This window comes from Primulina tabacum, chromosome 17 (assembly GCF_025594145.1).
Source record: "Primulina tabacum isolate GXHZ01 chromosome 17, ASM2559414v2, whole genome shotgun sequence".
Lineage (NCBI taxonomy): Eukaryota > Viridiplantae > Streptophyta > Magnoliopsida > Lamiales > Gesneriaceae > Primulina > Primulina tabacum.
In genome coordinates this window covers 25,185,448-25,209,173 of record NC_134566.1, presented here as the reverse complement: position 1 = coordinate 25,209,173, position 23,726 = coordinate 25,185,448, and the positions used below count along the sequence as shown (strand labels likewise).

General features: G+C 35.9%; 1 protein-coding gene across 1 annotated transcript; it reads left to right on the top strand.

Moving 5' to 3' along the window:
- Positions 1-2,662: 2,662 nt before the first annotated feature.
- LOC142531234 (uncharacterized) lies at positions 2,663-22,566 on the top strand. Its single transcript, XM_075637325.1, has 15 exons — positions 2,663-3,036; positions 4,046-4,188; positions 4,745-4,834; positions 6,780-6,842; positions 7,593-7,679; positions 7,813-7,962; positions 8,054-8,214; positions 10,347-10,581; positions 12,051-12,161; positions 12,509-13,567; positions 13,683-13,946; positions 16,533-16,718; positions 16,860-18,014; positions 20,715-21,065; positions 21,578-22,566. The coding sequence occupies exons 1-15, from the start codon at positions 2,772-2,774 to the stop codon at positions 21,917-21,919; spliced, it is 4,662 nt and encodes a 1,553-aa protein (XP_075493440.1). The 5' UTR covers positions 2,663-2,771; the 3' UTR covers positions 21,920-22,566.
- Positions 22,567-23,726: the final 1,160 nt, after the last annotated feature.

Below are 23,726 nucleotides of genomic sequence, written 5' to 3'. Positions count from 1 at the left end.
ATGATTTGTTGATAATTGAGGTGATTATAGACGGAACGGAACGGATCGGACCGGGAAAGACGAAATAAGAATTGAATTTATGTGCGAGGAATGAGCCTCGCGCATATGCGCGACCAAGCCGGGCGCATATGCGCGGAGTAGGCAGAGAACCTTGCGCATATGCGCGACCAGCGGGTATGGCAGAGGACCTCACGCATATGCGCGGCGATGGTGCGCACATATGCGCGAGCTGCTGTGATGGATACGCACCGAGACAGAATGTCTCGCGCATATGCACCGAGGAAGGTCGCGCATATGCGTGAGACGTGCTACACAAAGAACAAGCCACTTGTTCATTCCCATGCATGATATATATAATAAGCAACGTTATTCCATCAGAATTTAGAAAGGAAAAGAGGAAAAACGAGGGAAGCTCTGGAGAATTCTCAAGCACTAGAAATTAGATTGTACAAGATCCATCCGTCCGATTTTCAATCCGAATTCAGTACCGTGCTCCTATCGACAAGAGCTTCAACTGGACGTAAGTTTTCTTATGTTTCGATATGACTTGAAAATCTTATGTTGGGAAAATCATGATATGACTGATATATGGTGTTCTTGAAATATTAAACATCGTATAATTGAAATCAGATCGAAGAACGGATATCGTATGAAATTGTTATAATTTTTCAGAATTGATTTGATTGAGATTATACAGATTTGATATCCGAATGGTGTTGTTACCGATTATGAGATGTTGGGATTGATATCTGATCGATATTGTATTGCTGGGTATATTGAGATTATGCCGTTATGCCGTTGAAACAGAATTAGGTGAATTCTGATTATATCCAGTATTGATTGAGATTGTATATTGATATTGTGCCTATTGGGAATGTCATTTCATATTTGATATTGACATATTCGAATTCGAGACTTCGACTTCGTCAAACCGAGAAACGAAAAGTATAAATCAATGTTGATCGGAGAAATAAGACTCGAGTTGGATTTGACTTGAGTTTCCCTAAATCACATACTTATTTGTCTTGTTTAATACTTTTGTATTCTTGGAATGTTTATGCTTATCCTATTGATTTATAGAAAAGCAAAGAAAAGAAGATAGATATCGAGAAAGGGTCATAGGCAGAGGTGCCTAATCATTGGCGGAAGTGCCAAGGCGGATGTGTCTAGTATTTGGCGGAGATGCCAAGTCTTCGACTGAGTTGCCAAGACACCGGACGTTTGGTTATATCGATGTTGCGTAGAGGTCTTCTATTGCGAAGATTCGATTGAAAGGACCAAAGTCTGGGAATAGGAACGTACCGCCACCCCGATCGGGGGAGTAGGTGGGAGATTTGTTACGTTCTTATTCAAACCGAGATCCCTAGATTAGAGATGAGTCGAGTCTGAGATGATGAGTCCCTAGTTTTGAATTACAGTTTTATATCGAGTCATGTCTTTCAGATTTTGATAGATGTTATTGATATCTGTTTCATGCTTTTATATTTGTTATATGATTGCATGTACACGTTGTTTATACTGGGAATGTATTTCTCACCGGATTTATCCGGCTGTTGTTGTGTTTGTATGTGTGCATGACAACAGGTGGAACAAGATCAGGGTCACGAAGAGGATGTGAGATTACAGTTAGCGTGGAGATTCGGACCCAGAAGTAGAATAGGCTTCAGCACTTGAAATATAGTAGTTGAACCCTGGTTTGGTTTTAATGTGATTGTACAAAACTTGTACTTTTATGTTGATGTTTATATCAGATTGATTTTATTATGTTCCGCACTTGTATTTTTTTTAAAAAAAATTAGACCCAGTTTATTAAGTTGATCCAATTATTCCATGAACGATTAAGAAATGAATTAGCGTCCGGGTCCCCACACTAGCTCATTTACCAAGTTGCTGAAACGTTCATCAAACTCGCTTAGAGTTTCTCCAGCTTTCATCTTGAGATTTTCAAATTTTTGCATTGCCACAGACATCTTATTTTCTTTTGTATGTTCATTTCCTTCACAAATTTAGATAAGTTTCTCCCAGATTTCTTTGGCTGTAGGACACATCTTGATTTTGCTCAAGGTGTTTTTGTCAAGTGTTTTGTATAGAATATCCTCCACAATCTTGTCTAAATTTGCTTTCTTCTTGTCATCGCTTGTCCATTCACTTCTTGGCTTTTCAAGCATTTGTGGTATACCATCAGTAATAACAATAGCTGTAATATGCTTTAGAATTTTCAATGGACCATCTGTGATGACAAACCACATGTCATCGTCTTGGGCTGCAAGATGGGCTTTCATCCTGATTTTCCAATAATCAAAATCATCTTTTGAGAACATAGGGACTTTGCTGAAATGTTCCATTTCTGTTGTAAATTTTCAGAACAAGAAAAATCTGCTTTGATACCACTTGTTGGACCGAGCGATTGCCGCTTTACCAAAAACTATAGCTAGTAGTAATGGTGAAACTCAAATATTTTAAACCGCAAAGCAGCTCAATCACCACGATTTGATCGCTCTATCAAATATGGACAATTATTGCATTCAACACTATAATACATGTTTAATCAACATAAATTAAAGAATAAATTTGATAAATAAAAAATTTAAATATAAATTGTCTAGAAACATTTTTAGCTAACAAGAAACTGACAATACATATAACAGCCAAGTGTCCCAATTAAACTTGATTTCTCTTCTTCCACCACAGGGTTTGGTTTATCCCTGAAACCCTAGCCCCACTCGATGCATCTAGCTGCAAAGTCCTAAAATCTGCTAATTCCTTGGAATATGACGAAGATTTACGGTACGGGGGTGTACGATTTCCGGCGCCACCGGGTGGCCGAGTACCCGGAGACTGTGGACGTCTCGCAGCCGCACGAGTCCAACAAGGGACCCAACTTGTCTGGTTCCATTACTTTCAGTGAGATTCAAAGGGACCGTTTAACCAAAATAGCGGCTGCCAATTGGGCGGTAAACGCGGACTCAGGCCTCAAGAAGCCCTTCAGCGGAGAGCTTGTCAAAGAAATTTACTATTCCGAGTTAAAAGTCAAAGGTAATTTGACTCGGTACAGTTCATGTGCGGTTTATTGCTGGCTGTTTCTCATGCAGAGGCGTTAATACCCCGAGTGTTGTTAGTTCTTTTTTTTTTTTGGGTGGCTTCGTGTTTTTGGAATGTGAATTTGGCATTTATTCTGCCTTTTGTGACAAATTATGTCGCAGCATAAAAAAGCGACATGCATTTTCACGATGAAGATTACTTTTTGGGATAACAAAATTTACCGTTTGTAAAAGGGAGCTAGGCTAGTATATTATTATGATCATTTTAGCCACGGATGGCTGTAACTTTTTCATTTGGATGCAGTTTCATATGAGATAGCTGCTGAAATATGATATTTTTTGTTTCATGTGTTTCCGTCACTGCTTCAAATACTCTACTTTGTTGACTGAATATTTAGTTTACTCTCTGTTTGTTTTCTTATATATTATAAAAGCACCATGTGTGCTTTTTTTGAGGAAATAGATTAGGTGAAGCAAAAACTAATTGCGAGACACAGAAATTCTTAGAGCAAATACTACTGAGAAGAACCAGTAGAATGTGGTTTCTACTTCATTTGGTTGTTTTGCAATTTTAAATGGGTAAAAGGAAGTGTTGAGTGCGATCCCAACTTGTACAAAGTATTGGATGAGAATTTGTAATTACCAGTGTTCCATAAAATACATTTTCTTTAAAAGTTTTCTTTCGTTTGCTTTTTCAAACATATTTTGTGGCCTTTTATAAGAAATGTTGTTCAATAATTTGTTGACGCATTTCTCATTTCCCAGAGCCCAAAATCTAGGCCTCCTCTGCTGAAACTGTACAATTGAAATATGTTGAACTTCTAACATATTTCACTGTACCCTGGGGTAGTGCCGTAGTGTTATGCCATTTTTATGGATGTTTTAACTTTTAAGTACAAATTATCAATTTTCCTGTAATCAGATACTCATGCCTGTGCATTGACTAGCCATAGTTATTGTGTTGTTATATAATGATTATAACATCAATTATTTTTTGAACTTAGGCGGTAGAATGCCAGTACCACTGCAGAGAGTTATGGTATTAGAAGTGAGTCAATACTTGGAGAATTATCTGTGGCCAAACTTTGATCCTGAGACTGCTTCTTTTGAGCATGTGATGTCAATGATACTTATGGTCAATGAGAAGGTACATATATAGGGATTTCTTTGTTGATACATCTTCTTGGTTAACCATTTGTACAATCACTGAACATTTTTTGCAGACACGTCCTGGATGTAAAACAGTTTTCACAACGAGTTGTGTTTAAACGATTCCATTTTAAGAAATAGTGTTAAATAGTATTTTTGCTAGCAGTACATAGGTGAACTTTATTAATGTCCATAGTGCGATGGACATTTACTTTGATGACGGGAATACAGGAATTAATTTGGAAGAATGTGGCATCTCCGGCAGAAGCACTAGGCGGTGTTTTTTGTTGAACTGCAAGTATTGGGTAGAATGTATTCACTTGTCCATATAATTTTTTTTCCCTTTCTTTTTTTCTGGAGCGGGGAATGAGTCTCGACTCTCGAATAAGGTTCTATTTGGCTGCGGGATTATAATTTCATTTGTGGCATACCCCTTTTAACTCTGACCTGCATTAGGCCAAGATGAGATTCTTAGGCTTGTAAGAAGGAAAACAGGCCTTGTCCATGATCCTTGGTCAGGAAGGATTTGAACATTTTACACTTTAAACTTGCAGTTTCGAGAAAATATGGCTGCTTGGATATGCTTCTATAATAGGAAGGAAATGTTTAAAGCATTCATTGAGAGGGTACTTCGGTTGAAAGAGGTATGCTGCACTTATAACTTAAAAATAAAAATGTTTTATTTTCCTGATTTTTCATTCATTATACCATTATTTTCAGTGTGATAGTATGTTGATTGATCTTTTAATTTTGTATTTTGTTACTTTTTTCGGCTACATCCAATGAAAATCTAATTCCGTCAATATCTTATACCATGTAAGTGCTGTGAATCTACATGATAGTTATAATCTATAGATTCTTTGTGATTTTTGCGTATGACGCACCGACTAAGAGAAAACGTTGGAGAAGGTTTTATCTGCTTTAGAGTATATGTTTATTCAGTCTATTAGCCAATAAAATCCTACAAAACACTTGTATCTTAGTTGGAAATTGGAATAGTGGTTTTTGAAATGAGAGGCAGGAGTATATACGACGAGTAGGTTGAACAATTGGTCTGAGAAAGACATGAATTTGCAGAGAAAGGCACGCTTTTTCTGTCCAACACCTAAAACCTCTCTCCAGATAGTCTAGCCTTTTCTAAGCTAAGTAACAATGACATTTTTTTCTCCTCTTCAGCAATAGGGGCTATGATGTAAGGATGATAATAAAAAAATCAGAAAACCTATTAGAGAAAACCCCACCCCTTCTAATCATCCTCCCAAAACCATCACCCACTGTCCAATTAACATGATTTTTAATATGCTGTGTAAAACTCTAATTGCTTTCCATGAACACGTAAAAGACATTCTTTGGAAATCCCCAGCCTTCAATCCCGCAAAAGTCACCATATATTTTGATGGCTGTAATCCTATGTCAAAACGAGTCCTCGTTTGAGGGTAAACTCTACAGCCATTCGCAAAGTAGCACTTTCCATGAACATGTGAAAGACATTCTTGAATTTGTTGTGTAAAACTCTAATTGCTTTTCATGAACACGTAAAGACATTTTTTGGGCATCCCCAGCCTTCAATCCTGGCAAATTCACCTATATTTTTATGGCTATAATCCTATGCCAAAATGAGTTCTTGCATGAGGGTAAACTCTACAGCCATTCACAAAGCAGCGCTTCAGTGCAAGCATGGAAATTCGTGATACCCAAATCTGAATTCTCCTTTTTTTTTTTTTTTGCTTTACAAACTTCTCTCCCATTAACCATATTACTGGATTTTGACTCATCTTAGCTTCTCCAAAGAATATTTTCCGTAAAAATTTCTGTTTTAACTACGACACTACAAGGCATCTGAACATGGATCTTCAATTCATCCTCAAACTAACCAACTCTATTAGTTGCAAAACATCATCGAAATATCTTCACGTTTTTTCTTAAATAGTTTATGAATGAGCCTACGTGTGGTCAAAATGCGTATGTTGTTTTGTTACTTTTTATCTGTTGTACTATTGGACCAGTAGTTTTGAGTGCATGACTTTCAAAATCTGCTGCACTATGGAGAAATTCCTGTAATTGCACCTTCATCATAAAAGTTGCTTATCTTGAGGTATAAAGATGCCTTTACCGCTGGTGTTGAAGCTGCATTGTTAGATAGGATAACTTGGTATTGCGTTATTGAAGCTGCATTGTTAGATAGGATAACTTGGTAATTGCGTTATTGAAGCTGCATTGTTAGATAGAATAACTTGGTAATTGCGTTATTGAAGCTGCATCTTTTATAAGCTTTCCTTACCCTCTGTTGGTATCCTTTCTTCTGAAAATGTAGTTTGCCATTGGAACTACCAGTTTTTTCTTAACCGACTCTTTTTCATGTTTTTTAGTTGCCAACTCTGGTATCTGCTTCCTTTTCTTTTACTTTTGTGGTCATGAGTTTTTGCGGCCGTCATACTGTAGTTGTGTTCGTCTTAATTCCCTAAATTTGGTATGTGAACAAAGAGGCCAGTCATTGTAAATGCATTTCTTAATATAAATCTGAAACCTGCAGTGTTTTGCTTCCTGATCAGGTAGAAAAATAGTTAATATGCTGATGTATGCTTGCAGGGAAGAGTCCTAACTGTTGCAGAGAAGACAAATTATCTACTTTTTATGATAAATGCCTTTCAGGTATTGTGTTATTTGATATTTTCTTTCCTTCCAAAATCTGCGTTGCAATTCACTTCCTGTTATTTTCTGAACTTGATTTTGTGCTAATAAGTGAAGCCCTGTTTGAAATGACTTCTTCTCGAATTGTTTCTCACAATTAATTTTTGTTTGATTCTTGAATTTTGGATTTTTTAGTAAATATGCTGAGTCGAAATTTATGGTGTTTTTATTTGAATTTGTGGCTGAGCATTATGAATCGTTTATTTACTCACTTTAAAAGGGGCTGCCGTTTATTTTTTTCTTTTGTTATATTGCTGTTTTACCCTACTATGCTTTAAACTACCTGTTCGCCATCTTGACTATAAATTTATTTTGAGCGTCTAAACAAATCTCATATTGCTGTCTCTTATGTTAACCTCAAGGGATGTGTGTAGTATTTAACATTTATCTTTGACCACAATATTACTTTGAACTAAATTTTTCATTATTTCAGAGAAACATGCTATTATTATAATTATGTTATACACTCTAAAATACACAATGATTGAATTTTAAAATGATTTTGTCTAACTATTTCAGACATGATTAGGCATCTACAGTAAAAAATAATTTCCCAAAAATGAAACCAATATGCATTATATTTTCCCAAAACATTCTCCCAGAATATCTTCTCCCAAAACTCCTTAAACAAAACCAAACATTGTGATTATATTTCTTGTAAAATGAAAATAATTCTAATGCTTGCCATTTTTTGTTGCATAACGTTGATAGAGTCTTGAAGATGAAATTGTAAGTGAAAAGATTATGAGATTAGCGAGTCTTGAGTGCTGGCATAGCCTTTCATATGGCCGTTTTCAGGTATGCTCTGTTATATTGTTTTGACTGACTTGGGGAAATGAGTCACATAAGATTTTCAACTTATTTAATAAATTCAATGATATTTTATAATTTTATCATGTGTTCTGCTTGTCTGTGTTTCAATGGGCAATAGATGGAACTTTGTCTTAATGAATCTTTAATCAAGAAATGGAGAAGAATTGCAAAGCGGGCAAAGGATGCAGCTAAACGAGGGGAACCTTTTGATCCCACAACAATGGTAGAAGCAAGATTCTTGCGTAACCTCATTGAGGAGTTTCTAGAAGTATGCCTTGCTTTGTATCTTTTGTGATCTTTGATTGAATATTAAAAAATAAAACTAATGCAATTGTCTCTTCTGTCAACTTGATTGTCAGGTACTTGTTTCTGAGGTTTTTCCTACTAAACAGCGAAATGACAAGGATAACGAGCTGGTTGATATAACTGGGATGAATGAAGGGGATGGCGCCAGTATTTTATATTGTGAGAGATTTATGGAGTTCCTTATTGATCTGTTGAGCCAACTACCAACTAGGAGGTACTAGTTCCACTGTGGAATGTTTCTATATATAAGTTTCCCCTTCATCAATCTTCATAGAAATGATTGCGCTGATCTTAATTTAATAGCCACCCGTATTTTCTCCAGTTGGATTGGATGAGTGGGCTAAATCAAATAATTGTTTTGAAAACTCCATGCCATTTGCAAAAGAGAATGTAAAAATAATGAATCATTATTTTATTTCTGCACTTAGGGTAGAACCTATTATGCAAATGAATGAAAACCTTGGTACACTCATCAGTCAATTTCAGAATACATTCAATTTGCTTGTTCGGGTCATGGGAAGTGAAAAAATGGTGTATGGAAATTCTTTGCTTCTCATTGCAAGCATGTTTCGTCTGGATCCTATACTAGCCAAGATATGACTACTGTTAGAGACTAAAACTATTAAATATCAGCACCTTGTGTAAAACTAATTCTTATGGTGATGAAGGGGGTAAGTTTTCTTGGGTTTATCTAATGTTCGAGTTACACTTTCCTTCCCCTGAATATATTTTTTATAAATCACCTCTTCAACAGCTTACGCATCACATGAGGTGATTGTTGACACAATATTAAACCCAATCATCAGTGAAAGTCCTAAGTTTGAGTCTCACATCCAGCTGTTGATAAAAATGAGTCTAACCTACTCAGTTTTTAAAAAATGGTCTCGTGCATGTCGCAGGCATGTTAGAAACCATAAATGTTGATTTTCTCACCTCTCTGACTGTTGAATCGTTTGGAGGTGGTGGTGGTAGTTCATTAAATCTTGGGCAAGATGGTTCCAATTCACCTTTTGAGATTTGACTGATGATGATTCTTCATTGCACATTGAACTGAGAAAGAATCATTAGTGAAGTTCACAATTTTCATTTAATGGTTGGAAAAAAAATTAATTATGACGGGTTTGAAAATGATGCCTGGAGTGCTGGTTTATGTTTATTTATTCGATTTTCAGTTGTTTTGATATAAAATCCTTTAGTTGCATGGAAATAGAAGAACAATTACTATACTCTTAGTTATTTGTGAGATATGTTGCATTGGATATTGAATGTTCTTCCTATGTTAATTTACTCTGATGAGTTAGCTTCATTAATATTCACAGGACTGTATTGACGTGTCACAGTTAATTTAACCATTCTACTGTGTTGTTATGTTTATATATTGGGGAATGATGTTTAATATCTTCAAAAGTAGGTGATATCTGGTCTGAGTTCTCCTTATGGCTCTTGTAGGGTCAGTGTGGGATATGATCAGCAAATGATATCAGATGTGTTATTTTCATTTGTTTAATTTGTGGGGTACACATTAAAAGAGTGAAAATAAACAATCTTTGTTAATTAGCAGTCTCAGGCAAACGGTTTCTTTTCAACCATCTAAATTACGCTTTCTTGAGGGTTAAATGGCGGGAACTTGGCTTTTATCAAATAATATTTTGTTGTCTATAGTCAAGCTTGGCACATAAATATTCCATTGTGGTCATACATTGAGCTTGGATAATCTGGAACTTAGAGCCTAATAGATACCCATCATTTTGTGCTTCCTTGAAATTGATTTTCTGTGGACTAGATCACTGGCTAGCCCATGAGAAATTGCTGGATGTGTTAACTGGCTGACTTGCCTCGATGCCATGAATGCTCTTCAATATTTTATACCGAATTTGTGGCAGTTTTATGAGAAGCACGTAAAGTTTTGTGGCAGTTTTTCATGATTATAATAATTTTGTAAAATAGTATCTTATTCCATCCACAAATCATCTCAATGATAAACTTACGACAATATGTTTAGCTTTTGTTTTTGAGAATGTTAATGTTGCAACACTGTTTTGATACCATTTTGTAATATTTACCCTGTTCTAATGATTTGGATTGAAATTTCCTGTACTACATGATATCTTGCAATTTTGGGACTCCCAACATTAGCTATATACTGTTCTTTACTCTATTACACTCCTTTTTCAACATGGTGCTCCTATGTAAGTGGCATTTTGGGCCTTAAATGGCTGAATTTACTTTTTACTGCATTGTTTCTGTCGAATACTTTTTCAACATCACGTGATTTTCATAGTGATGTGTGTCTATTTACTTAGCAATTCCATTATCCCGTTTTATTTATTTATTTTTTATGCTCAGATTAGTCAGGCCACTTGTTGCTGACGTTGCTGTGGTCTCTAAATGCCATTTAAGTACTTTGTATAAACATGAACAAGGGAAGCTCTTTGCGCAGTTGGTTGACTTACTACAGTACTATGAAGGTTTTGAGATTGATGATCAAAAAGGTAGACAAATGACTGACGATGAAGTCCTTCAAGCTCATTATAAGCGCCTTCAGGCTTTCCAAGTTTTTGCATTTAAAAAGATTCCAAAGGTATGCATGCGTACTATGTGAATGGAAGGAATTTTGTTGTTATTTTTTCTGCCCCCAATGAGGCAAGAATAAGAAGGAGGTCGCACATACAAATCGTTTGAAAGGCATTGTCATTGTAGGAAAAGTGGTTGAAATGTTTTAAAAAAATTGACTTGTTGTATTGTCATCGGTTATAATTTTTTGTAATCAGTTATAATTTTTTGTACTTAGCAATTACTCGATCATACAATTACTAATAGAAATGGTCAGATGTTCAATATCCACGAGTTATAGGCACGTACAGTTATTGAGAAAGGATCTTTGCAATAATTGCTCCTATAGAAAGAGCTATCAAAAATTAGAGTTTGGATTATTTTGAAGTTTAAAATATTTGACTTAGACTTTATCATTAGCTATAACACAAATCATGCTAGTGAATATTGTAATTGTGGAGATAACTTGATATCTAATTTCACAACTGACACTGCACATCATTGAGATTTTACTGAGTTCCTTGGGTTTAGTAGGATTGCGATTGCACAATCCATCCTATTGAACCTCGTTTTTTCAAAGTTTGTTGTGTATTATAAGATTAGAATACAATAAAATTGAAAGTATAAAACTTGCCATTAGACTCTATTTCCAATCACAAAATCTCAATCCCAACATCGAATCAAAAGCAGCAGCAGCAGCATGTTGTGTTCTTTCTTTGTTTCCCTTAGTGTGTTGCTGCTTTGTAGAAATTTTTTTTCTTTTTTTCTTTTTTCCTTCCCGGGTGTCTTGAAAGGGAAGATAACTTTTTGGTGTTCTATCCCTTGTACATGGCTTGAAAGATGCATTTTCCTGAACCGTTGTTACATTATTGAAGTCATCATTTTTTAGATTGTTCTAGAAAGTGACAATCTTTTAATTTCAGCTAAGCTTATAGTTGATGCAATGTTCCAAAAGTAGAGGAACATCCATTTAATTACATCTTCACAATGATTGATCTATATTAACTGATTGAGTAATTGTCTGTTGAATTGAGTCCGGGCTCCTGAAAATTGGACCTGAAAACTTCTTCAAAAAATCTTCGTGAATTGTGGACTATGAGAAATTGACCTGTTTTGTGTTGTTCCATATAAATAGCATTATCATGCTGATAAGCAACATGTCTTTACAGCTTATAAGGGAAATTCCATTATCCAGTGAAGTCTTTATTCACATCACGAAGATGTGAAATGCAATATATAATATATTATGTTGAAGTTCTTTTTGTGCTTAAATTTCATATCTTTGTGTGTGTTTTGATGATATATTGAATTATAAATTTAAAACCTCAATTCATGTGTGTTGTATCTTCTGGTCAACAAGTCCTCAAAACAAGTTAAAAACATCTTAATATTGTCAACCCTGATTTTAACATGGATGCTCATAGGAAAAAAAACAAATAATTTCTTTTTTATTTTGGAAAGATATATACTCTTAAATATTTCATTTTCTTTTTGTAGTTGCGAGAACTTGCATTGGCCAACATCGGTGCTATTGATAGGCGTGCGAACCTGGCAAAAAAGCTCTCAGTACTTTCTCCTGAAGAGCTAAGAGATTTAGTCTGTGGTAAGGTTAGTATGGTTGCCAATCATCTCTCATGTCACCTACCACCAAGTGCAAGATTATCACGTCTTATTTTGTACAATCATCGGTAAGCTATCATAAAAAAGATGGTAGAAACTGTTGCACCCAAGTGGTTTATTTTTACATATTTTAACAGAAATTGATGTTTGAATGAAAAAGATGCTTCAAAAAGCACTTACACGACAAAAGCGGCTTCCGGGCTTTTTCTTCTCTTTATTTTTATAAAATTGAAAAAGCTCATTTTTCAGTACGTGTGTTATTTTTCATGCTATTACATTCATTTTAAGTAGTCGCTTGCTGATTTTTCTTTTATTTTTTGTTTCTGAAACTGCAGCTCAAGTTGATATCTAAGGATGATCCATGGTCAGAAAGAGTTGACTTCCTGATAGAAGTCATGGTTTCGTTCTTTGAGAAACATCAGTCTCAGCGAGAGGCGATAAATGCTCTTCCACTATATCCGAATGAACAAATAATGTGGGATGAAAGTCTTGTGCCAAGCATCAACTACTCTGGGGAAGGCTGTTTGGCACTTCCAAAGCTGAATTTGCAGTTTTTAACTCTTCATGATTACCTTCTTAGAAATTTCAACCTCTTTCGCCTTGAATCAACTTATGAAATCCGTGAGGATATTCAAGAGGCTGTCCCACACCTTCTTGCTTGCATTAATAATGAAGGAGAGACTGCTTTTCGTGGTTGGTCAAGAATGGCCGTACCTATTAAAGAATTTAAGATAACTGAGGTCAAACAACCAAACATTGGGGAAGTTAAGCCATCGGCGGTTACAGCTGAAGTTACTTTCAGCATTTCCAGCTATAAAGCACAGATAAGATCAGAATGGAATGCGCTCAAGGAGCATGATGTTCTATTTTTGCTGTCCATTCGCCCTTCATTTACACCTCTAAGTGCTGAGGAAGCAGCCAATGCATCTGTTTTGCAGAGGCTTGGTCTTCAGTATGTGCGTGGATGTGAAATTGTTGAAATACGTGATGAAGAGAGAACTCTCATGAATGATTTTACAGGGAGGATCAAACGCGATGAGTGGAAGCCTCCTAAAGGAGAACTAAGAACGGTGACTATCGCACTGGATACAGCACAATATCATATGGATGTTTCTGATATGGCAGAAAAGGGTATTGAAGATGTGTATGGCACTTTCAACATCTTGATGAGGCGGAAACCAAAAGAGAACAATTTCAAAGCAATTTTGGAATCCATAAGGGATCTAATGAATGAATCATGTATTGTTCCTGATTGGTTGCACGACATATTTTTGGGTTATGGAAATCCTTCAGCAGCGAAATGGACTAATATGCCAGACCTCCTGGAAGTTGTAGATTTTAAAGACACCTTCCTTGATGCTGTTCACGTCAAAGATAGCTTTCCGAACTATCAGGTTTTTGTCTTGTACGCCCATGATATGAAGCGCTGTTGTCCATTGTGGTAGTAATATTCAATGAACTAGAATGCTAATCGTACCTTTTTCACTTCTTCTTGGTAATCGTGTTCAGGTTTGCTTTACAAATTCAGATGGTAGTATGAGCATGCAACCTTGTCCACCCTTCCGTATTAAGTTTCCAAAAAATTTTAATGGCAATCTCAATTCTCTTTCTGGCAACGAGATTGCTAAAGTATCTTCAACGGATTCTGCTGCTTCGGCAGACGCTGATTCTGATAAAGAGAAGCTTCTAGTTGAGACTTATATTCCTCCTGATCCAGGTCCATATCCCCAAGATCAACCGAAGCAGAATTTTGTACGGTTTACTCCCACACAGGTGCTTGGATACTTTCGTTGCTATGGTTTATTCTGTTGGTTATTGATATTGCCTTTTGCCTTTTTCCTGCTCTTGTTCTTCCACATGACGTAACCTCTATTTTGAGGTTTTTTCCTTTTATTTTGGTGATTTCTGAAACTCTTGTTTATTTATGGAATTTTGAAATTATTAAGTTGTGTTGTCGTCGTTCTTTGATAAAGATGGACAGCTTTGGAGAAATCTCCATGCTACTTTGAAGTTTACTGTTACCATGCATGCATCTCATTATTCATGCAATATGGATTCAGTCATCGTCGATCATTTACTTTTCCTTCTCTTTTTTTTTTGCTTACGATGTTTTCCTTGTAATTTAGAAATTTTTTAAGGGCTTTTGGTTCTTTGTAAATAAGGCAAGTAAACCATGTTACGTGCTCGTGTTGATCGTCTCCCGCCTTCTCGTCCTTTCCACACAAAAAAAGGATGAAAATATTAACGAATGAAGTGGATCAGTGAAAGTAAATCAATTTCCTTCTGAAATTTTATTTTACTTGAGTTATGTTGACCTAGTTTTGATCAAGTTATGCTGAAACTTTTGAAAGAGTGCCTTCCTCAGTGTTCTTACCCAATGCGAATGGTATTGTCCTTTGATGCTGGGTTTGCTTGAACTTCACATCTTGTGATAGTTTGATTTTTGGGCTCGTATGTCTATATAGACATGCTCAAGATGTATGTCTGAGATTTTTGTTCGTTTTTTCGTGTTCAGCATTAATTTGTTTGTCTAGCATATTGTTTGACTTGTACCCACGTGGAAATTTAGAGTTAAGACCTACAACAGCGTTGGTCACCAATATTTTCTATTTAAATATGGCATGATTTGGGAACACCGTTTTCAAAAAATTATATTTTAGCATCCTTAGCTTCTGTAAGGTTAGCAGGAGCTGTGGTTTTTTTGTTTTGTTTCTGGATTTCATATAAGTTCGTGGTTTGATGATATTGTGCTAAAAATTGCTTATTGATACTGTTTATTATTGGCGTAATTCACATAATTGATCTTATCTTTTGATGGGTGACCGACGATTTTCGTTGAGAATAATTCCAAACGAACTAGGTCAATTAATATGACTAGTTCAAGTATCGTACCCAACGGAGATCAACATTTAAATACTAGAATATGAATTATTTTTTCTAATTTATGTTAATCAAATTTAAGTGAGATAAGATAAATTAATTAAAACTAAATTAAACAATTAAAATAAATTAACTAAAGTAAAAAAAAAAATCAAACTAGAGACTAGAGAGGATTAATTTAGACGAAAATTCAAAATCTTAAAAACTACTAGGAGGTACAACGGTACCGAGTCAAGTTTATAATCCACGTGTAAAATTCAAATTCAAATTCAATAAATTAATTATTTAATTCACGACGAAATTCCGAAAATTATTTATTAAACTATTTCTCGAATTAATAAACCTAATTAAATCCAACTGACCAATTTTTCTTAACTGAATTTAATTAGATTCAACTGGATTAAGTATGTGGAATTTCAGTTTTTCAACCTAAAGTCTCACATTAAAACCGAATAGGCAAATACTATTTCTAGCTAGTCTAACCATGTGTTGTTTGATGTAATGAAGCAAATATTAATTTATCGTCTTCCTGTTTTAAATTTACCAACAAATATGCAATTTAATTGACCAGATTAAAAGGACACATGATAAACGACATCAAGCAATGAACCAAAATAAATAATAAAATCGAATCAAACTCAAAACATCAAAATAACTTGTCTCGGCCCTATCGTGACCTTAGTCCATAAGTCTACTCCATAAATTCAAAACAAAAGTTAAAACTTGTGTTTAAATTCATAGGAGAAAACATAATCAAGAAAGAATAAGAGGAATTCTCAATGATTTTGTCGTGTCGAGGTCTTCCTCCAACTTCTGTCTTCGACTTCTATCTTTTTTCGCGTTCTTCTTCTTCCTCTCTGTTGTTGTCTTCTGCATAAAGTCTTCTACCTCTTCTCTCTCTGTTCACGTCTGTTCACCTGTTGTACGCAGCTTTTTATCTCAACTTAATAGGCCTAATCCTCCAAATTTTTGAAACCTATGTCAAGTTCAAGTTTGTGATAAGATTGTAGATATTTTATTTTTAAAAGATGAGACTTCATCTCTATCAAAATTGGCCCAGTTTTTTTTCCAAAACTCCATTATTCTTACTTTAATAAAATATAGTAATATTTTTGTTCTTTTCTTTTGTTATTTTGTTGTCTTTGAAGTCTTATACAAAATCATCTTATCTCCAAAATTAGACTTTTTTTATCTTTTGTTCAAATCTACAAATAAGATAAAAATAAATTAAATAAGCACAAAATAAGGAATGAAAATTCAAGATAAACACGAAAGTGAAATCCCTAAAATTCGATAGGATTTAGACATATCAATGGGGTTTGTGCTGAATCATGCAGCATGTTGAGACATTTGCTTACTGCTTACATTTCTCGTGTAAAAAACTCGTGTTTTTGTGCAAAAATATTGCGTTCATGGCTAGAATTGACACTTCACACTTCAATTAAAATTTCATTGTTTCTTTGATGGGTTATTCTGCAGATTGAGGCCATCATATCAGGAATTCAGCCTGGATTAAGTATGGTGGTTGGTCCACCTGGTACGGGAAAGACGGATACAGCTGTGCAAGTCTTGAATGTGCTTTATCATAATTGCCCTTCTCAGAGAACATTGATAATTACCCACTCAAATCAGGCTTTGAATGATCTTTTTGAAAAGATAATGGAGGTAACAAAGCCATTGAGAGGATCCCATCGGCAATTATAAACTTTAATTGCTCAAATTCATTTTTAAAATCATTTTAGGATGATATTTTTATTTCATTTTTGAGTTTATGTTCACATTGTGCTCATGGTTTTATGGTTTTAGAGGGATGTACCTGCTCGATATCTACTTCGACTTGGTCAAGGTGAGCAAGAATTGGCAACTGATCTTGACTTCAGTCGCCAAGGCCGTGTGAATGCAATGCTAGTTCGGCGATTAGAACTGCTTAGTGAAGTGGAGCGCCTTGCAAGATCTCTACAGCTGCCTGAGGATGTGGCATATACATGTGAAACTGCTGGATACTTCTGGTTGCTTCATGTGTACTCTCGCTGGGAACTATTTTTAGCTGCTTGTGTTGAGAATCAAGACAAGCCGTCATTTGTTCAGGACCGATTTCCTTTTAAGGAGTTCTTCAACGATTCTCCTAGGCCAATTTTCACGGGTCAGTCCTATGAAAAAGACATGCATGCAGCTAAAGGTTGCTTCCGGCACCTGCAAACTATGTTTCAAGAGCTCGAAGAATGTAGAGCATTTGAGTTGCTCAAGTCAACAGTTGATAGATCTAACTACCTGATGACCAAGCAGGCGAAAATAGTGGCAATGACTTGCACCCATGCGGCTCTTAAAAGAAAAGATTTTCTGCACCTGGGATTTAAATACGATAACTTAGTGATGGAAGAAAGTGCTCAAATCTTGGAGATTGAAACTTTTATCCCAATGTTGCTCCAAAGGCAGGAAGATGGCTATGCCAGGCTTAAACGTTGCATATTGATAGGTGACCATCACCAACTGCCTCCTGTTGTGAAAAATATGGCTTTCCAGAAGTACAGCCATATGGATCAGAGCCTATTCACAAGATTTGTGCGGCTTGGAATTCCATATATTGAGCTCAATGCACAGGGCAGAGCTAGGCCAAGTTTAGCAAGACTTTACAATTGGAGATATAAAGATCTTGGTGATCTTCAGTTTGTGAGAGAGAACACTATCTTCCATAGAGCAAATGCTGGATTCTGTTATGACTATCAGTTGGTAGACGTTCCTGATTACCGTGGGAGGGGCGAGACTGCTCCATCACCTTGGTTCTATCAAAATGAAGGAGAGGCTGAATATATTGTAAGCGTGTATATGTACATGCGATTACTTGGGTATCCAGCCAACAAAATATCCATATTGACTACATACAATGGTCAGAAACTTTTAATTCGTGATGTTATCAACAGAAGATGTGTCCCATTAGACTTCATTGGACCACCTCACAAGGTAAGTTATATATCCTCTTGTGCATTAGACTTGTGATTGCTGAAATGTCCAGAGTGTAAGTGGGCACAATGCTGTTTCATGTATCTGCAGAATGTTGGATAATTTAGGATCCTAGTATGTAATGCATTTTACATGTTCTTGCAACTCATGTGGTTATTTAATGACAGCACATGCCAGGTCACAAAGTAAAATCAGTATAGTTATGGCTTCTGAATGGACTTTAATGTTGGATGTATTAGACTGCAAACTATCTGTATTGGTTTATTTACTGAGGTAGAAATGCTCGTACGTAGTGCACTTTACCCTTTCTTTCTTGTTTTTGTTCCCGCTGCCTTCATTTTTATGTCAATTGTGATGTAGAAGCTATTTGGTTGGTTTCTGGATAAGGTCAGTGAGAAAAATCATTGTACTTGAGGATTTATTTTACTCGACTTATGTGTTATAAAAGTGGTCAATATTTTATTAGAATAATTGTAAAAAATCAGATAATAATTTCTTGTATTATTTTTCAATAGCTACATGGTATTTATACAACATACTAAATTATTTATGATAGAAATCCTAATCTGAATTCCCAACGCTTTTCAAGTTGCCAATATCCTCAAGAAAATATAGCTCGTTTTCTTCCCTAGCACATCCAATCTTCCTTCCCGAATCTTGGTCCTGAAATACACAATGAGATTTATAAAAAAACACATTACATTTCAGGTCATAGCCTCATAGGTAAGTTTTTTGATAGATATTACTATATTAGGCTGGTGGGTAATCTTGGCACGTGAAGAACATTGTGAAGTGTAATTGTGGGGCTGATTTGGATATTGCCTAGCCCAGAAACAATGGTAAGAGAACCATCAAGCAATGGTTATCTTTCGGTTGCTTGGACAAGGTGTGTAGTTGTTGAATTTAAGTAGGGAATGGATCATATGGTCTGTGGCTCCTGAATCGACAATTCACAAATTTCTAACAGCTTTATCTGAGGCATTTAATCCTAGAGAGACAAGAGACTTACCTGAATGGGCTAAGGAGCAAGTATCATTGTTTTTCTCTTCATTCCCAAGGAGTTTTCGAAGTCTCTTAAGATCTTCCTTGCTGAGTTCATTCAGTCTTGGGTCACCTTCTTGACTTGGCTGGTTAACCCTAAAGTTGGCTTGGTTTATGTTTCTGGTTTGCCCCCATCGTTGATTCCAGTCCTTGTTTCTGCCATGTAATTTCCAGCACTTGTCCTTTCTGTGTCCAATCTTTCTACAATAAGTGCACCGTAGATCTTTCTTTCCATCTCGGCTTTCAACTTTGGATATTTATGCCCTTCCATACTCCTTTAACTTGACGTCGTTCTAGAATCTTCGCGACTATTACCGACCCCTCTGAATTTTGAGGCTCAAGCTTCACATTTCCCCTACTTTCTTCAGCTTGAATTAAAGAGATTGTTTCTTCCAAAGATGGTATCTCATCTTTCTCTAGAATTTGGACCCTTACTCGATCGAATTCTGGGTTCAATCCAGCTTAGAAATCATAAACTCAGTCTTCATCAATGAATGTTTTGAGTTGAGGCATCTTTTGGACAGTTCATCACAATGACTCGATAGTAGTCAAGTTCCTGCCAAAGATTTTGAAGTTCGTTGGCGTACTGGTTTATTTCCTTGCTTGGCTGACCCACCTTTATTTTGATTTCGTAAACATGGGCAGTATCACGAGCCTTCGAATAAGTTCATTTGATTGACTCCCAAATGGCCTTTGCAGATGTCAAAAACTTGTGAGAGTCACTAATCCTCGGATCCATCGACTCCCACAGTCCCAACATGAGCATAGAATCAGCTTCATCCCATGCGTCGAGGCCTTCTTCTCTTGGTTTGGTTCCAATCCCAAGAAGGTGACTAATTTTTCCTTTTCCCTTCAAATAAGTACGCACAAATTGGGACAATTTCAAGTAGTTCTTTCCATCCAAACGATAGTTCGTCCGAATGTTTTGCAAGTCGCCAGTCGTTGAATTGAGATTTACATCCTCCGATTTGGCAGATTGCTTCACAACTACAGTTTTTTTTTAAGCTTCAGAATCAGACATGATTAAGGAATGAAGAGAATGATAGAGCTATCGGGTAGAAAAAAAGGTGAATTTAGAAAAAAACTGGCTCTGATATCATGTCAAAAATCAGAGAATAATTTCTTGTATTATTTTCCAATAGCCACATGGTATTTATACAACTTACTAAATTATTTGTAATGGAAACCCTAGATCTTAATCCTAACAATCACCTCTTATTTAAGGAAATCAAATATGTTCCTATATCAATCTAAAAACATAATATCAATTAAAGATCTAGAAGATATTATTTATACAATCTTCCAACATATTCACTATATTTTCAGTTTTTTAACAATAATTTATTTCATTGTTGTGTCTGTTTAGAATATATCTGCAGTTAGAAGCATTCCCCTTTTCGATGCAAAATGTTATCAGTCGACTCGTATTGTGAATATATTCTAATTCTCAACCACTTGTTTGAACTTAATATGGGATGGGGATTGTCTTTAAGCAGTAAGCTGATGCTAAATTTAAACAACGCGGAATCTGGGAGATTTAGCCATATTAGCATTCAACTGATGGATGATCGGGGTCCTTGTCACTCTGCATTCTCTTGCAATCTGCTCTTGGTTGTAATTTTTGTTAATTATCGCTCATGATCACATTTTATACTGTAGGTAACCACCGTCGACAAATTTCAAGGACAGCAAAATGATTTTATCTTGTTATCTCTTGTTCGTACTCGCTTTGTGGGCCATCTTCGTGATGTGAGAAGATTGGTTGTCGCAATGTCACGCGCTCGATTGGGGCTTTATGTTTTCTGCCGACGTTTGCTGTTTGAACAATGTTATGAATTGCAGCCTACATTTCAGCTTCTTCTTCAGAGGCCTGATCTTCTTGCATTGAACCTAAGCGAGGTCGGTGCATTCACTGATCGTCATGTTGAAGAAACAGGTCCAGCCCAGCTTGTTGGTGGAATCGAAGAGATGGCCAACATTGTAAATTACAAGATACATCATGTCTATCAGGTACTGTCCTCTTTACCTCAGTTCTAGATTACGTTGTTTGGTGCCTTTTTCCTCATAGCATGTATATCATTTATTCTTTACTATTGACATTGTAACTTAGAAGTGTGATAGCCACTTTTATCCTATGTTTAACCGTACAACTTACAGTAGGGAGTCCAAGAAACAAAACTACTACAATCTGTGTGCGCTTTCTTTTCCCCTTTTTCACCTGGATGTTCCCCTCAAGTTCTTACATCTTTAACCTATACTTTACGACCCTGGCACATACCCTGGTTACGATTGCCCACTGTTTTAGTTACCTCTGACATAAAGCTTTCGTGGGCAGTAACATGTGAGCTATATGGAGTATTCTGTGCACTCATATGGAATCAAACTCATTGCACCCCATATTGTGAGACATGCTGCGACAATCTCACGGCAGTCATTCGAAACTTTATTAATAATTTTTAAAAAACTGTGTATTTCTAACTTTTTTATCAATTCCTTATTAACCCCTTATTTGATTTCACCAGGAACGATTGATGAGTCACCAGTTAAATCAATTTCCTGCCAACCCCCCAGAGCAAGACTTTGTGGATATTAATGCGCAAGAAGAAAATGGCCTACTGGATTCAGAAGTTTCTATGCGGTCAATGGATATAGATATTCATGGTTTGGCAAATGGGGCTGAGAAGGATATTCTACCTGATGGCAACTCAAATGATGTATCAAGTCCAGAAACGTATGCGAAACAGGATGGGAATAAGCAAATACAGAACGATTTAAATATAGAAGCTGATGTGGATATGCAAGAAAATGATATAAATGGAGGAGCACTTGAAAGCAATCTTGGTGAGAACATGATGGATAAGTAGACAAACATCAATATAAGTCCTCGGCTAGGCTGGTTTCATAAAACGATACCAAATTCTCTCCAGAAATGATGCAGTTCTATCTAGTGGAAACAATTTTCTTTCAGTCAGTTGCTGAAGGTGATCAATGCAACTACACAGTAGAATTGCGTGTTGTAATATGCAAGAGGTTGTGCTACATTGGGAATTCAATCATGCAAAACGATTGGGATTGCAACCCGGATAGGCACCACTTAATCTTAGTTTGGTAAATATGTTTTTGTGCTGTTGCTTGGAGAGGGATATTTAAGATCATTCTAGCTACAAACTATGTGTCAACCTTCTGTCCTTGACTTGGCGCTGCTACATGCCATGAATGTTAAATCTGGTCTGCATTGTCGTTCGCCTAGGAGATGATATTATCAGGTTAACCGTGACATTCGATGACCAGTTCCTTGTCATTTTTTTTTTTGAGTTTTGAGCAGAATATCTTCGTAAGTTTATTCGTGAAGCATCATACTAATATAAAAGCGGGTAACCTGCAGTTCGCCCTCAATTTATAGATATCATATCTTCAAACTTGATGAATGCTGATTGCTGTTATTGTATGAAACTCCACATTTCCATTGTCGATGGGATAATATTTAGAATCCTTCAAACCCTTGGCCTAACTCGTAATGCACATGAATTTGTGATGATTTTGTTTCTTATTATTTCATCTAGATATTGCATATTTCCGTCATTTTAACTACAGTAGAAATATTTATTTATAAATTTTCCCAAGAATGAAACCGGTTTTTATTTTGTTTTATGGTTTTTTTTTTATATATGGTGGGGTGTTGAATTCTGACGCAAATTATGATTTATCGTTGCTAAACTAAGGTTGGTTAAGGTGGGGTCAATGTTATCGAACTTTCAATTAATCCTGGTTTTTGGGTTTTCTATAATTTGAAAGGGAGAACTCGATTTTTATTTGGTGTACTTACTTGAGCCAGATGAAAGGAAATTTTCAAGTACGATTTTGATGGGGAATAGAAAATCCTAATGGGATCACTCGGGATCTTATGGATGATACATGGTCTCTATCGATCCCATTGGATTTCACGAGGAGGAGGAGAAGGATCCGAGATAAAAAGGAGGTTTTTAATCCTAAAAGACGAGACAATCTCTAGCATTCTGAACTTGTGAAAAGCATGATTAAAGATACGAAAAAATTGATCTTTCTGACTTGAATTTAGATTTGGATTCCAATAAACATGTTATCAGATCTTCCAGTTGGCCGGAGATTGGGACTCGTCATCTTGGTAAGTGTGAGATATCTATTACTGTTGTTAAGAATATCTCTAATAGAGACAAAAAAATTGGTCTGTTTTTTGTTTTCTCAATTTTGCCCTCATTTTATATCAAAATTGCATTTTTGTTTTTATTTTTTTTTAATTTCAAAAAACATTTTTGTTTTTTTTAAAATTACGATTCAAATTAGAGATGTCAATGGGGCGGGTATGGCTAAACCCAAGACTCGTCCCGTGAAGAAAACTTTGACCCATTACCCGTCCCACCCCGGTTAAATATTCTTCGGACCTACCTCACCCCGTATACGAAATGGGACCGAGTAGACCCGCGAGACCCGTGAGACCCGAATTTTTTTTAAATGAAAACAGTAATCTTTTATCACATGACTGAATTATGAAACAAACAAGCCTCTAAATACAACACAATAGAAAACTAATTCATGTCTTCGACCACACTTAATAATAACAAACAAAGTATTTTCATGACATAATGTGTTGCATAAAAAAAAGAGTTATTATCTCTCAAAAAAAAAGTATCG

What these genes read in the sequence shown, in the direction of transcription:
- LOC142531234 (XM_075637325.1), top strand. Translation starts at nt 2,772, where the DNA reads ATGACGAAGATTTACGGTACGGGGGTGTACGATTTCCGGCGCCACCGG. An exon ending in TACTTATGGTCAATGAGAAG is followed by an intron (nt 4,189 to 4,744) that starts GTACATATATAG and finishes TTAAACTTGCAG; the next exon opens with TTTCGAGAAAATATGGCTGC. An exon ending in TTTCATATGGCCGTTTTCAG is followed by an intron (nt 7,680 to 7,812) that starts GTATGCTCTGTT and finishes AATGGGCAATAG; the next exon opens with ATGGAACTTTGTCTTAATGA.